General features: G+C 32.4%; 1 protein-coding gene across 1 annotated transcript in view; it reads left to right on the top strand.

The window, feature by feature from the left end:
• The window catches only part of LOC134697779 (latrophilin-like protein LAT-2), a 32,322-nt gene extending 22,005 nt beyond the window's left edge, over positions 1-10,317 (top strand). The window contains exons 22-33 of the mRNA XM_063560065.1: positions 694-752; positions 1,185-1,311; positions 1,558-1,667; positions 2,534-2,633; positions 3,108-3,258; positions 3,891-3,957; positions 5,042-5,105; positions 5,997-6,085; positions 6,767-6,896; positions 8,130-8,171; positions 8,376-8,501; positions 9,631-10,317. Of these exons, the coding sequence (XP_063416135.1) occupies positions 694-752; positions 1,185-1,311; positions 1,558-1,667; positions 2,534-2,633; positions 3,108-3,258; positions 3,891-3,957; positions 5,042-5,105; positions 5,997-6,085; positions 6,767-6,896; positions 8,130-8,171; positions 8,376-8,501; positions 9,631-10,113 (1,548 nt within the window). The 3' untranslated portion in view covers positions 10,114-10,317. The remainder of the gene's footprint in view (positions 1-693; positions 753-1,184; positions 1,312-1,557; positions 1,668-2,533; positions 2,634-3,107; positions 3,259-3,890; positions 3,958-5,041; positions 5,106-5,996; positions 6,086-6,766; positions 6,897-8,129; positions 8,172-8,375; positions 8,502-9,630) is intronic.
• The last annotated feature ends 5,594 nt before the right edge of the window (positions 10,318-15,911 follow it).

Genomic DNA, 15,911 nt, shown 5'->3' with positions numbered 1-15,911 from the left:
AGAGTCGAATGATACCAAAATGCACATTCAAACTCATATGTCGCGAATTATATTAACAACCTTATGGTAAAAAAATGACAAATAACAGTTTACAATAAGGTCTTTATTTGCGAAAATGAAGTGCAAACTAACAGATTGAAATTGGAGACATCATCGCATGTGTTTAGAAAATATATAAAATAAATAATGTGTATTTGAAAGGTTAACAGCACTAGATGCTTTGACAAAATGTTGCGTTAATTTTTTATCAGATTTTATTTAATTAGTAACATGAAAACTATTTGCAAGAAATGCATGTAAGTAAATAGTAGAGATATTAAAACAAAGTTATTGTAATACTAGATATGTGAACATGCAGTCACTGTGTTGAAACTGTTGCAGTTTGATTCATTTAGTCTGTTTTGGAACGAATAGAAAGTCACTTTTACTATTTAAATTATCTTACACTACCTATACATTGAGTCATCTAAAATTGGACTAGTTTACTTCTGCTTTTGTGAAAAATAGTCATATTTACAAAACAGATTAACGTTTAAAATAATTGTATTGAAATGTGTTCGATAAATAAATGATATAGTTATACTATCTGCAAATATTCTAGAAATTATACATTTAATTCTAGCAATATTTGAATATATCCAGTGTTATAATTTTATTGATATTGAAGTACATTAATATTTCTTTTCTCTTTAGAAAAATTCAACAATAGTTGATTTAAAGGAAAAATGTGTATTTTTGAACATGTCCTCAAGGTACGTCAAAGGGCTTTCGAATATCTGTTGCTGTTACCATTAAAGATATGTTTTCAATTATCAAGACGTTATTAACTTACTAGAAAAGTATATTCTATTTTGTTTAATTTTAATTTACGTACATTGTTTTTAGACGAAACGCGCGTCTCGCGTATTAAATTATCATTCCGGTACCTTTAATAACTATTGAATTTAATTAGTTCTTATATAATGAGCAGCAAATTAAATATACATTCATGTAATTATCACTGTTTTAACTGAAAGAGGAAATTGACAAAAAAACAAAAAGCAAACGACGGCAGTTTTTTCTCTGTTGTTGCGTTTCCGGTCAGAGAATTATGTGAATGTTAGTTGCATATATGGCGTTATAAAAAGTGTGAAGATTATAGTCATTATTTGTATATTAAGTAAACTCTATATTTATATTAAAAGTGGTGGAAATATTTGGACAAGTGACGGATGTAAACTGGACACAGCGTTATCCAACGAAACGCATATTGCTTGTAAATGCACACACTTGACTAACTTTGCTGTTCTAATGGATGTTTTTGAAATACAGGTAAGCATTTGTTTTACCAAAACCAACAACAAAAACAAAAATAATAATATTTGCCCCCCAAAAAATACATTTTTTTTTTTTAAATTAGGGGACTTTATAAATAGCGATTATCATAATTAAGAATTTCATTATTACAAGGAACAGTTTTTTATTGCTTTCTAAAAACACAGTGTGATTTTTGTCTGGATTTGTTTATGTGCGCCTCTCACACAACACAATATTTAACATTTAGTTGTTCATTTGTAGGATCAGATTGACTATACAGATTATACCATACTGACTTATATATCATACATTGGAGGTGTAATGTCTGTTTTAGCCTGTGTCATTACAGTTATTGTATTCCAGTTTTTCAGGTACGAATATATTATTTAGCAAATGAAAATGCATGTGTTTTGTATAATTGTTGATTGGTTAAAAATAACAAAGTATGAAAAGCAGTGGTACAGCTCATTTCGCTCAACCATTTTCGTCGTATCGAATATATTTACATGTAATGATGTATATATGCAATACATCAAAGTACTTTGAATTGATCATGTCAAAGAACGTTTCAGTTTGTTTTGTCTGTTAACGTTTCTAGAGTGCTTGTCTTTATTTAGCTAGTAAGGGAGATCGTCTCATAGGTTTCATCCCTGATCCGGCCGGACAAATGACTTGTAATATGGTTTTGTTGCTTCTCTGATAACCAGTCGACATCTCGACGTTAATCAACAAACTGAACGATCCGGAGTCAGATTAATACTCTAGTCAGGGTGTTATTTGTGCATGTGGATTATCACACTGTTCACTCCGACTAAGGATGTTCGGTAAAAACATTAATTTTATTTGATACTGTGCAACTATTTATTTTTGTGGGTATCAATCTTCGTGGAATTGGGGAAAGCTTGAATTTCGTGGATTTTTGATTTCGTGTCTTTTCAAATAACTGCATATCATCATACAGCAAATTTGTTATTTGTTGGACATTTAAATTTGTGGTTTCCCTATATCCACTGAATCAACGAAATTTGGTATCCAACGAATAATAATGAATCCACAGTATCACGTTTTAATGTTTTCGTCTTGAAAGAATAAGATATTTTAATATCAGTGTACGTAAGGCAGATGATGATCATACATTTTTAATTATATTTCAGTATATCATCTGTATTTCACTTTTCTCTATATTATATGTTTCACTTGTTTATCATCTTCAATAAACAACAACGTACAATTTTAGTTTGCATAAAGAGAGAGTACGGGTACATAAACAGCTTGCAATATCAATCATTCTGGTTCAAGTTTTCTTCTTGGTTGGGATCGATCGAACGGAAAACAAGGTTAGTATGATATCATTATAGAGTGAAACCTGACTCAACCGAATTCTGCTTAAACCGAAAACATGCATAAATCAAACATGTTCTTAAGCTCCGTAATTACAAATAATATGCTTTGTGAACCTGATAAAACCGAAACAATCTTAAGTCCTGGACAGATTCGGTTGAAATAGGTTTCACTGTGCATTTTTTTTTAAATTGTGTATGAATGGATGATAGACATATATATCGTTATCCAAAACATGAACCAAAATTTTGTATCATACAATTTCAACGTTTTACTAATGACTCCTTCCAGTTTAGTTATGTAATGTGATATAATACATATTCTGAATATATAAAATATAAGCAAATACCAATACACGTGGGTAGAAATTTTTATTAATAATATTATTGAATTGTATACCATAAACGTGCTATATTGTACATTGCATCAATTTTGCATGTTCAGCATATCAAATAGTTTTCTTTTTTTAGTATGTCTGTACAGCTATGGCTGCATTGTTGCATTATTCCTTAAATTCAATGTTTTCTTGGATGTTAATAGAAGGATTTCATTTGTATGTGATGCTTGTTAAAGTATTCCGTAGGAGAGCTAACTTCAAGAAATACATGTTGTTTGGATGGGGTACGTAAAACTATTAATGATTTCGTACTACATTTGGTCTATTTTTTTTTTTGGGGGGGGGGGGGGATTCGAGCGTCACTGACGAGTCTTTAGTAGAAGAAATTCGCGTCTGGCGTAATAACAAAATGTAATCCTGGTATCTATGATGAGTTTATTTATTCGATATTTTAGCATATCTTAATATGTTTTTAAAGATATTGCTTTGTGTTAAGTACTGTTTTGACAAAGGCTGTTATTCAAATTAGATTTTATGATGCGTATGTTAAAAATGTCTATATATCTGCATAACAATATCATTTGCATTTGCTTAACACAGCTGAGAAAAAAACAAATGGTGAGGATGAACATTAACAAGAGATCACATTTATACTACATAAAATCAAAAATATGCATTAATAAGAAATTGATTTATATACATGTATGATACATGATATGACATAAATGTTTTGAAACTGAAAAAGACACTTTAAAAAGTGATGCGTCTGAAGTCTTTCTTCTGGATTTAATTTCACGTCAAATACCCCAACAAAAGCAAAGAATCAAAATATTGTAAATGAATACATAAGGTGCTTTGACTACGTTCTCTTTTTAAGTAACATTTATAATATTGGCAATAACAATTGTTTTTACAGGGCTCCCACTTCTAGTAGTAGGAATATCTGTCGGCACATTACACGAGGAATACGGAGGAACAAATAGGTAAATGTTACATACGTTGCTTGTTGATTTATATCCTGACTCACGTCTTGATATTGACAATGAGGTTCCATTGAAAACAGGAAAAAGAGCTTTCAACTTCCTAACTTCCATTTATATGAAACCAGAATTTAGCAAGGCCTGCATGTGAAGTATATAATATCTACTAGTTGTAATGATAATCAGGGCTTTCATGTTATATCACGATTTATTTGATAGAGGAGGGTTGTTGCTCACAAGGATGCTATCAAAGGAAAAGTTTCAAGCGTTGAAATTGAAATCATGCATTCCTTCGTTCGATTTACGCCCACCATCACTACAACACAGTTTCTTTTTTTCTCTCCAAAATATGACTTATCGAATTAGGCGATTCTACTTGTGTGTATTTACATTAGCAACACAACGGGTGCAACATAATCTGGATCACAAAAAAATCACTCCAACTTTTGTTGTTCGTGTTGCTCAGTATTTAGTTGTTGTGCTTTGTATGCTGATATTTGTCTGTTTGTTTATTTCTTTTTTAAGCTATGACGAAGTTTATTTTCGACTTATGAGTTTAAATATTCTTCTGTGATCTTTCAACTCTCCTTATAAGCAGCATTTGTGTTAAAACTCACGTAACTTATATTAACATCGTTAGAAAACACATCAAAAAGTATAATACAATATTTCAGGAATCTAGTGTTTTTTACTTATGCTCTTTCCTGAACACCTGCGTTCACCCCTTGTTTTGATTAAAGGGGCTCGTGTTACTCTTCAGTTGATTAACAGTTTTGTTTTCGTTGCTTATCGATTTAATTAATGAGACAATTTGTGTTGTTTTGTCTTGTATCAGTTTAGTCTCATGTTTCCTGTGATGCATTTGTAGAATTGTTTAAATATTAAATACACTTCGCTGCAAAGATTGATAGATTGATTGTTGACCATTTAATTTCAAGTGTGTTCATTATTGTGTTTATATGATAGTAACTATCATGAACTATATCTAAGTGTTTCATCTTCTGAATATTCCGACTGTTCACTGACTCAAGAAAACTGATAAAAATAATGATTATCATTATTACAAAACATTTTTTTTTAATTTCAGGTGTTGGGTATCCCATAACGTACTATTATGGACATTTGTACCTGTAGTAGGAATAGTAATATTGGTAAATATCAAAACAGAATGGTTTGGTAGAAAGCAATAAACAGAACGATCATCATCTTGAATGATATATTACCGATAGTTTTCATATAATAACGTTTCTAATTTCTTTTTATTTCTTTGCTATATATGCTTTAATCAGAAAAGAGAAAAATATAAGGTTGAAGGTAATTCGTGATGATTGGAACCCCAACACTTACAAATACAAAAAAGAGTTTTAAATTATAAATTTCTATTCTTTTATCGTTATTATAATTAGTAGTTCATCAGTATAACATTACAGGACAATTTACGTCCAGGAAAATTTATACGATTTACAAATATAAAGGAAAGCTTTTTTTGTAAAGTTTATTAAGATTGAAAGACTTCCAATGTTATAGATTAAATCTAAAGTTAAAAAAAAAACCGAAAAGATATTGAGCAATTAAAAAAAACGACATATTTCGTGGATTAATTAATGTTTGTATGATTGCGACTTTAGTATCTTCAAATTTATTTTCAACGTATGCCTTCAATCTTACTAAAATAGGCTTTCCAAGGACAAGGACAAGCACGAAGGAACTCTTAACGTAGAACTGTTTTCCAAAACAATCTAATTTCTTAATTTTGACTGACTGATTTAAGAAATGATATATTTTTTTTCTGCTGGAAATTACATGACAATTCAAATATGATGATCAATGTTTATACAACAGAAGAGTATCACTGAATTTGTTTTACAAACCGCTGCTCTGATGGTTTTAGAGAATATGACGTCATTTGTGATCATAGTTTATACAAATAAAAACATTTGCTGAAATTAGAAAAAGAAAGGTTACCGGTTATTCCTTTACAGAAAACATAATGTTATATAAAACAATAACTTTAAATTTTAAATCTGTACATATTTTTGTAGGTAAATTCCATCATCTTGATAATAGTTCTCCGTATCATGATGAAATCAATGTTGAGCAGAGCCAACTCTGAGGAGAGATCAGCTGTTAAGTAAGTAAAATACAGGGTTAAAAAAAACTATTTGTAAACATCCATTGTCTATATTATATGTACTACAGCGGTATAACTGACAATGTTTCTTCAACGGGATTTGAAAAAGGAATAATCGCAAGAAGTTGTTAATAATTCTAAGTTATGACCATAAAGCTTTAGGCTTTATAATATCGCTTGCATTAAAGACCGCTTTCTGGATTGTCACTCATCAGAAGCATTCAAACTCCAAAATAAGGCAAGTCTATATCGGGGGCAAACACCCAAAGAGAATTTAGTGTTTGCGTCATACAAACTATACCTATACCATATATACAGTGTACATAACCGTATATTTTATTTATTTGTAAAACAAAGTTGATTATAAACTTTGTCATATAGATAATCGATATACTAAATGTGAAATAAAAATAACGCTTCATAAATTAGGTGCGTTCGAAGCTCTTTTCAAGATCAATCTTCATTAGGAACGCGGAAACCTGAGAAAATAAGAAATGCAAGGATCTATACGCATACTCGAATACATTAAATGATGTACAACAACATGGGACAAGAAGCGAAAGAGAAAAGACAAATTAAACATGAAATATTTTCCACTAACGTTAGAAAACACCACTGTATAAATCGTGTTTCGTCTGTTTGGCTTGCTTTAATTCTTTCTTATTGACTTTATAATTTTAGGGCAGGACTAAAAGCAGCTGCCATACTTTTACCATTGCTTGGAGTCACCTGGACGTTGGGATTTTTAAGTGTGAATGATCGAGAGACAGTGGTTTTTACCTATCTTTTCACAACGTTCAATTCTTTGCAGGTACGATTTCAACAATTTCTTCTTTTTACAACAGTTCATAAGCCATTTTTTTCAATAATTTTCGAAGTTGATCAAATAAATGTTACAATTTAAATTAAGTAGATTCCAAAATCCACCTAGTGCAAATTTCAATTTCAATATCTACTAGTAGAAATTATGATATCCAGATTTGACTAGGATTATCTTAGAATGTACTTCAGATGTAACGTGACGGTACCCAAAATGCGCCTAATTTGACAGTTTTTCATCTGCGTTTTGTTATGATAACGACAACATTTTCCACTCTGTGTTTATTTTGTAGCCGTATCCTTCTTTACTATATAGGTACACAATTTTGATATTAAGTCCCTTTTGAGACATAGAAAAAAGAATTTTTATCGACCTCCGAGCCATCTATCCTTGATTCCGCAATGAGGAGTACCCAAATTGCATTATGCACAATTCACATCATTAAAAACCATATAACAGATGTTTTATTTTATTTTTAAAATATTTAGAACAATTTGACATTACTACATCGTCACTTTTCATTTTTTCAAAAGGGTGCTTGCAATATTTTTTTTGTTCATTTTTAACAGCCGATGACTTTTTGAGAAGGTTGCATGGCGGCGTTTTCGAACATTTTTCTTTTCCGTTGACTGCTGATATAAACTGTGAACGTATAGTGGATAGTTTTAAAATATATTCACCTATTTCGTAAGACGTGTATAGTGTAAAATTATCAAAATTCAAATTGTTTAGTCTAAAAAAAAAAGCTTTTAAGAATTGCTCAGCTTTCTTTGTTGAATAGGTGCAATTTGGGTAAAAGATGAACACCAAAACAAAAAATAAAAAAAAATAACACACACAATAAAGAAAAGAATTATTATGTTTTCATTATGGGAAATTAACCTAATATGATGAAAAAATTGTATGAATCCAAAAGAAAAGAAGTAAGGCTTTCTTTTACAGTAGAGACTTTTTTAAAGTCCTTTATTTTTTTTAATAATTTACGCAAAGTTTGCTTCCGTGAACTCCTTTCGTGTTGCAAGTTCTATTATATTATTTCCGTTTCATTCCCTCAACTGATAATTCAATAAATCCAATTTGAAATTTGTTTTTATCTGCTATTTGATATCTAGAATTTATCATATAGTCGTCATATCTCGAAGGAACGACATATTTTTTTTTTATAAAAACCAAAGACTACAAATGTATGCTATCAATCAATAATATATTAATTTGTCATTTCAGGGTGTATTCTTTTTCATTTTCCACTGTTTGTTAAACACAGATGTAAGTATCAGTTGTTTCTTACATATTTATTTGCCATTTTATAAAGCATGCTTCTTAATAACAAATGTCCCATGTTGATCTCGTCATTTCTAGTGGGCACAAGACCTGTATAAAAATCAAATCCGACTTTGTCAACAAATTATGTAATGTCTATATACAAAATACACTGTTAGAACTCATTTGCTATGTAATTGTTTTCCATAGGTGAAAAATGCATTTGAGCGAAGATCCCAAAGAAGAAGCATGACCAAAATATTAAACGAGTCACTTAGCCAGGAAAGTAAAAGGAAATCCTCAACACTAAAAACTATTGTAACGAGTAAATCATCGGTAGGTCTGTTAAACAGTATAACTTAACATGTAAAATATAGAAAGCTAAAAATAAGTGGTGGGGTTCGTAATTTTGTTGCTTTTTTTCGATAAATTTCTCTATTCTTGATAAGTTTTTTTCTTTTATTATCTGTTCTTTTTTTGCCTATGTTTAAGTTAATGCGATGAAAGAACAACGATGAATACCACAATCTTCAAATAGCAAACCATTTACATAAATGCGGGTCTGGATTGGGTTTAAAAAATACAGAATAAGGAGTTTTCGTGCAGAATAGATGATTTTAAAATTGGGAAATATATATAGAATAGAAAAAAAAAGGTGCCGAAATAAACAATATAGATAATAATGGGGGGAAATAAATAAAGAATAGAGAAAATAAATAAAGAATAGAGAAAAATCATTAAAGAAATAAATTAATGTAGGACTCTCATCCGTACCCTTTTGTTATTACCAAAGAAAAATCACTCTTGATTTTCTGGACGCTATCTGGGTGTCGTTTTTATGAAAGATGTCCAATATCCACCATAATTAATCTCGATCAGTGGATACGTGTTAAAACAAAGTGTAGACACAGTTAAAAGAGTGAGGAATGGTGACGTCGAGTGGCTGTGTTTACATATAAAAGGGTGGAGGATCACTTTGACTCGTTCAACGCTCATTTCATTTTTTGACAGTTTTACCCCTGAGTAAAAAGGGTGAATGTCGTTTAAAGAACAAAATGATGCACTTACAATACAATACAATATCCGCATAGGCCTTACTGTCATATTCTCTATAATTTCTTTTTACTTTGACTTGAATTTCGCTGGCTATACGTCGAATGAGCATGCGTGAAAGAGTATAATACACGGATTGATTACGGTCTCTGGATTTTGATATTTTCTCAAAAATTTCTGTGGAAAGACATTATTATAAGGAAGTTAATACGCTAAAATATAATAAAAGAGGTAAATAAAGAATTTACGACTTTTAGGTTTTTTTTTAGTCACCTGGAGAAACACTCCGTATTTAGTAAACAATTAGAAATAAAAATTACAAAAAAAAAACAAGGCATGATAATTGTTTTGAACATTATATATGAAGGTTAATCCACTTATTCATTGTATAACAATTATGTTTATTTTACAGATTAATAGTATTTTGACCGAAGAATCATACTTAGACAGAAAGAAATACCAGAAGATGAACAACAATGAAAACGAACGAATCCACAGAGATAATAATATTACAACGCTGTTTGATAAGAACTATCATTTCTGTTTACAAAGATCAATCAGTGACGGCGTACCACGGTGGCAAAATGTCAACAAAGATTTCACATTTTATACAGGCAAGGAGAATATAAATATGTTAAACGGTACATTATCCAAAGAAAACAACTCCGGTATTGGACATCATCATGCGTTAAAGCAGGATAAACAATTTTCAACTGATTTTCGTATAGAGGATTTATACAGCAAACCACTTCGAAAACGAACGGTATCAGAAGAAAATAAGGAGAACAGTCGTGTACGATTTGACGATGGTGACGATAGTAACAACCAAAATAAGGAAAAGACAGACAATTTAAAAGACGCGTTAGTCAATGAATTAAAAGAAAGACTACAGTAGAAAAAGACAGAAAATGTGATAGACGCGTTAGTCAATGAGTTGAAAGAAGGAAAGACTGCAGTAGAAAATAACAGTCAACTTAAAAGAATGAATTTAAAGAAAAACTGCAGTTAAATTTGATTATTAACATTGCCAAATATTGTACATGTAACAACAATTTCATATCATATAATATATAGCTTATCATATTATATTTTATACAAATTTCCTGGTTAACTGATTTATTATATTGAGCAATGAAGATAAGAAATTTCTCAAAACGTTATTTAGCTTCGCTATATCGTCATTATGAGTAAGGGTGTTTTTTCAGCGGTTTGAATTTAATTGCAAAGCTACAAAATGTAGCTAAGATAATTTTTTGTAATTTTCATTATTAGAAATGAAGCATTATCAAAGATCTGATTGATTTGCTGTTGGTGTTAAACGTCACTATCAGCAATATGGCTATAACATTATAAAGCATCTATATATATAAATATAAATATATATCCTTATATATCATGTACTGTAGTACGCCGCTAGATTAAAACTGACGTGGAAAGGTAACACATGCCCACCGAAAGCTCTCTTTTAGAGAGCCCAGGTGGTCGTGTGGTCTAGCGGGACGGCTGCAGTGCAGGCGATTTGGTGTCACGATATCACAGTAGCATGGGTTCGACTCCCGGCGAGGGAAGAACCAAAAAATTTGCGAAAGCAAATTTACAGATAAAATTGTTGGGTTGATGTTTAGACGAGTTGTATATATATTATGTACACAGCCATGTATCACCATCATTGATGGCGATCCGATGGATACATCTGTTGTAGGGTTGTTACTGACTCAGACGTACTTATGAATATAATTATTATCTTTGACTGTATCTTACATTAATTTGTAGGATCCTCTACTATAGATAATTTAGCTGACCTGTAACAATAACATCTTCATGCCTTATATATCATGTACTGTAGTACGCCGCTAGATTAAAACTGACGTGGAAAGGTAACACATGCCCACCGAAAGCTCTTTTTTAGAGAGCCCAGGTGGTCGTGTGGTCTAGCGGGACGGCTGCAGTGCAGGCGATTTGGTGTCACGATATCACAGTAGCATGGGTTCGACTCCCGGCTAGTGAAGAACCAAAAATTTGCGAAAGCAAATTTACAGATCTAACATTGTTGGGTTGATGTTTAGACGAGTTGTATAAATATAAATATATATAAAGCATATACAGTGTCAACGAAGCTGTCATAGAACTAAGACATGTCTTAGGATGGTCTTAGGACACGTCTTAGTCCTAGGTCGGGTTAACGAAAGTCTCCTAAAATACGATACGTGCTAAAGTTGGTCCTAAAGTTAGGATATACAATTAGGTGGCTTAGGATAGTCATAAAGGTTACATCGTCCTAAAACGTAATAAAAACAACAAATATGGCATAAACTTAATACTAAAAACACTAATACAATATTAAACTATCATTAGATAAAATTAAAAAAAAATATTGTTTAATGTTTGTTATTGAATTAATTGTATTATGATAAATTATTTCGTGCTGCCTTGTTTGAATCCTGAACAATACTATTAAAATGAAAGTAAATGAAAAGTTTAATTGCCTCAGTACACCCCAAAAAAACAAAACAATAACGATTCATTAAAATTTTGTTATCATTATATCAATGTAAACTATAATAATTATAAAAAAAAATGATTAAATATAGAGGAATTAAAGGGAATTAATTGTAGTATGGGCATTCCATATTCTGTTCGTTGTCTACAAATACAAATGTAAAGTCCAATCCTAAGACTAAAATATACAATACATACTATAGTATCATCCTTTTAAAAAGATCAGAACAAATTCGTTAATTGAAGGAATATAAAAACAGAAAAAAAAATGGAAACTGTCAATCACTATTATTTCAATGATATAATTCTTCAAAATAATGGAGATCAACCAGAGTCCTTTATCTAAACAAGACCATTCCATATTATTGCCTTTAAAATGGCCCATAGCAAGTTTGCCCTAGACCCGTACGAGTTAGTCAGGAAAGGATAAGGGGATACCCTGGTATATCACAAATTCGAAAATGAACTATTTCCGGCTGACCAAACGAAGAGATTCTCCACGTGGGCAATGATACCAGAGGAAGGGGTACTTATTGCCTTTAAAATGGCCCATAGCACTTATACCCTAGACCCGTACGAGTTTGTCAGTAGAGAGTTAAAAGGGGGGATATGGTATCCCGGTATACAACGAATTCGAACTGAACTATTGCCGGCTGGCCAATCTAAGAAATTCTCCACATCGACCATTGCACCAGAGTTAGAGGTTGGTATTGCCTCTAAAATGGCCCATAGAACTTATGCCCTAGACCCGTACGTGTTAGTCAGCAAAGGATAAGAGGAGGGGGGGGGGGGTACCCTGGTGAAAAAAGAATTTGAAAATGAACTATTGCCGGCTGACCAAACAAAGAGATTCTCCACGTGGGCAATGATACCAGAGGAAGGGGTACTTATTGCCTTTAAAAATGCCAATAGCACTTATACCCTAGACCCGTACGAGTTTGTCAGTAGAGGGTTAAAAGGGGGGATATGGTATACAACGAATTCGAACTGAACTATTGCCGGCTGGCCAAACTAAGAGATTCTCTACATCGACCATTATACCAGAGGTAGAGGTTGGTATTGCCTCTAAAATGGCTCACAGCACTTATGTCTTAGACCCGTAAGAGTAAGTCAGGAAAGGATAAGGGGGGTACCCTGGTCTATCACAAATTCGAAAATTAACTATTGCCGGCTGGCCAAACGGAGAGATTATTCCCGTGGGCAATGCTACCAGAGGAAGAGGAACTTATTGCCTTTAAAATGGTCCATAGCACTTATACCCTAGACCCGTACGAGTTTGTCAGTAGAGGGTTAAAAGGGGGGATATGGTATCCCAGTATACAACGAATTCGAACTGAACTATTGCCGGCTGGCCAATCTAAGAAATTCTCCACATCGACCATTGTACCAGAGTTAGAGGTTGGTATTGCCTCTAAAATGGCCCATAGAACTTATGCCCTAGACCCGTACGAGTTAGTCAGCAAAGGATAAGAGGAGGGGGTGTACCCTGGTGAAAAAAGAATTCGAAAATGAACTATATTGCCGGCTGGCCAAACGAAGAGATTCTCCACCTGGGCAATGATATCAGAAGAAGAAGTACTTATTGCCTTTAAAATGGCCCATAGCAATTATACCCCAGACCCGCACGAGTTTGTCAGTAGAGGGTTAAAAGGGGGATATGGTATCTCGGTATACAACGAATTCGAATTGAACTATTGCCGGCTGGCCAAACTAAGAAATTCTCCACATCGACCATTATAACAGAGGTATATGTTGGTATTGCCTCTAAAATGGATCATAGCACTTATGCCCTAGACTCGTATGAGTTAGTCAGGAAAGGATAAGAGGGGGTTCCCTGGTCTATCACAAATTCAAAAATGAACTACTGCCGGCTGGCCAAATTAAGAGATTTTCCACGTGGGCAATGCCACCAGAGGAAGAGGTACTTATTGCCTTTAAAATGGCTGACAACACTTATACTTAGATCTATACGATTTTGTCAGTAGAGGGTTGAAAGGGGGATATGGTTTTGCCAAAAATATGTGTATATATACGTGATATGTGATATGTAATTTGCTATTTGTATTAAACAATACATCAGTACATACGATTGGTTTTTGTGAGTTACTATATATAACAAGAACAAAGGATATATGATACAATACTATGGACACACAAAGATCTGACTTACTTTTAGAGTTTACACACCTTTACCCACCACACACATGAAAAGAATCGTGTCAGAATTCCTGTTGCTTAAACAAAAAGTCGATTTAATGTTTATGAAAACATGTATCATGTGTTTTATGTGTAACAATATATCATATATATAGAAATAAGAAGATTTGAATTTAGATACTAGCTAAGAACGTCTGGTCAGAAATCTGTTACCGATTTTGTATTATTCACGTATGCGACATTGTGACTGGGTGTGAATCTGCTTGATAGGTGGTGTATGCATAGCAGGAGATGCTACTATGGTCGAAGCACCAAGCCTTGCTCCTTTTGAATCACGCGTTTTCCTTAGTATTTATTTGTTACCCTGATTTGTCTTATCGATTAAACTCATGTCGTTTCAATCTATTACATCATCTGTCCCTGGTTGTTCAAAAGACTTGATAAATGTTTATGCAGTGGATTGCTATCCAGTGGTTTAATTGTGTTGTCTATTTAATCACTACAAACTGTTATCCAGAGGACAACTCCCATAACCAGATCACTCTTAATAATACTTTTCATGCTCTTTTTCATAGTTTTCTTCTCTGATCTACTCGTAGTTTTCATTGAATCATCGAAATCATTTAAACGAACTGCTGACTGGAGATGATTTCCGGTCTTCATGCTAGATACATTGTAATAGTTAGATTTTTTAGAATGAAAACTAAACATATTTGAGACAGGACATTCCCTTATTTAATATTCATTGATTAAACTTGACATTTTAGCACACCGTAGAATTTTGACCAAAAATCAAATGGATCTGCATGTGACAAACTTCAAAGAAATTTGGGAATGTAAATGAAGTTATTTGAAGAGTTGTGTATACTACAACAGTTCCTCTTTTCTACTTAATTTCAATATTACGAACCCTGTGACACAGTCGTTTATCATGTCAAATCATGAACATGTCTTTTGTAGCGTAAAAACTGCAAAACTTTGTTTAAAGATATAGGAAGATGTGGTGTGAGTGGCAATGAGACAACTCTCCATCCAAATAACAATTTATAAAAGTAAACCAATAAAGGTCAATGTACGGCCATATATTCACCGCGGAGTTGTGGTTTCTTTTTAGCAGAAACACATTTTGAATAAAAAAAAATTAATTGACAGATGGATATTGATGTTAACATTAAATTTTAGTACACTTTACCTTCTGAAACATGTATTTTGTTTTATAGATGCCGAATTCGTCGCCCTGGAATGTATAACTAGGCTTTTCATTTCCATTAACGCTTTTAAGAAAAGTGTTTTCTTTCACTTCTGCATTTCTATCAAGTACGGTGTGCCAAGTTAACATTAAAGGCAACTACTATCATTGATTGCGAAAATGATTACAAAACTGTATAAAAACTACCTACATTTTAGTTCATAGTACATAAGAATTAAAACACCATGTTTAAATTTTAAAATTCTAATTTTGTAACTTATATCCCAGTGTATTTTTCATAGTGATATTTTTTTACAATCTGGAATTGTTCTTTAATTTATACATTTCTAATAATTATAAAGCGAACGAACCAGTATTTCTGACTATTTCTATTGAACTTTCCAAATCGCAGTTGGAAAATTTATTCGATATGAAAAACAACTCGCATCTTATTCATGTTATTGTTCATACAACAAATGGGCATCAATACTTAGCCTCTTGATAAGAACCTATCCGAACCCCCAGACACTGGACAAATTATGTCCGTGGTTAAGCTATTTTATCAACTGGACAATTTTTGAACAAATGCATTTGTCAAGTGGACAAAAGGTATCCAGTGGATAACTTTATGCAGCCTTTTAAACAACCGGACCCTGATATCTTTTGAGGTTTATGCTATTTCAGATAATGGTTAAGGTACCGCTGCAATTGTTTGTACCTGTCCAAAGTCAGAAATCTGATGTTCAGTAGTTATCGTTTGTAGAACTATTCATAACATAAGTGCTTCTCGTTTCTCGGTTTTGATAAAGATTAGACCGTTGGTGTTCTCGTTAAATGGTTTTACACTA

Source organism: Mytilus trossulus, chromosome 14 (genome assembly GCF_036588685.1).
Source record: "Mytilus trossulus isolate FHL-02 chromosome 14, PNRI_Mtr1.1.1.hap1, whole genome shotgun sequence".
NCBI lineage: Eukaryota > Metazoa > Mollusca > Bivalvia > Mytilida > Mytilidae > Mytilus > Mytilus trossulus.
Note: the sequence above shows the minus strand (reverse complement) of the source record. Positions and strands in the feature narration are given on the sequence as shown.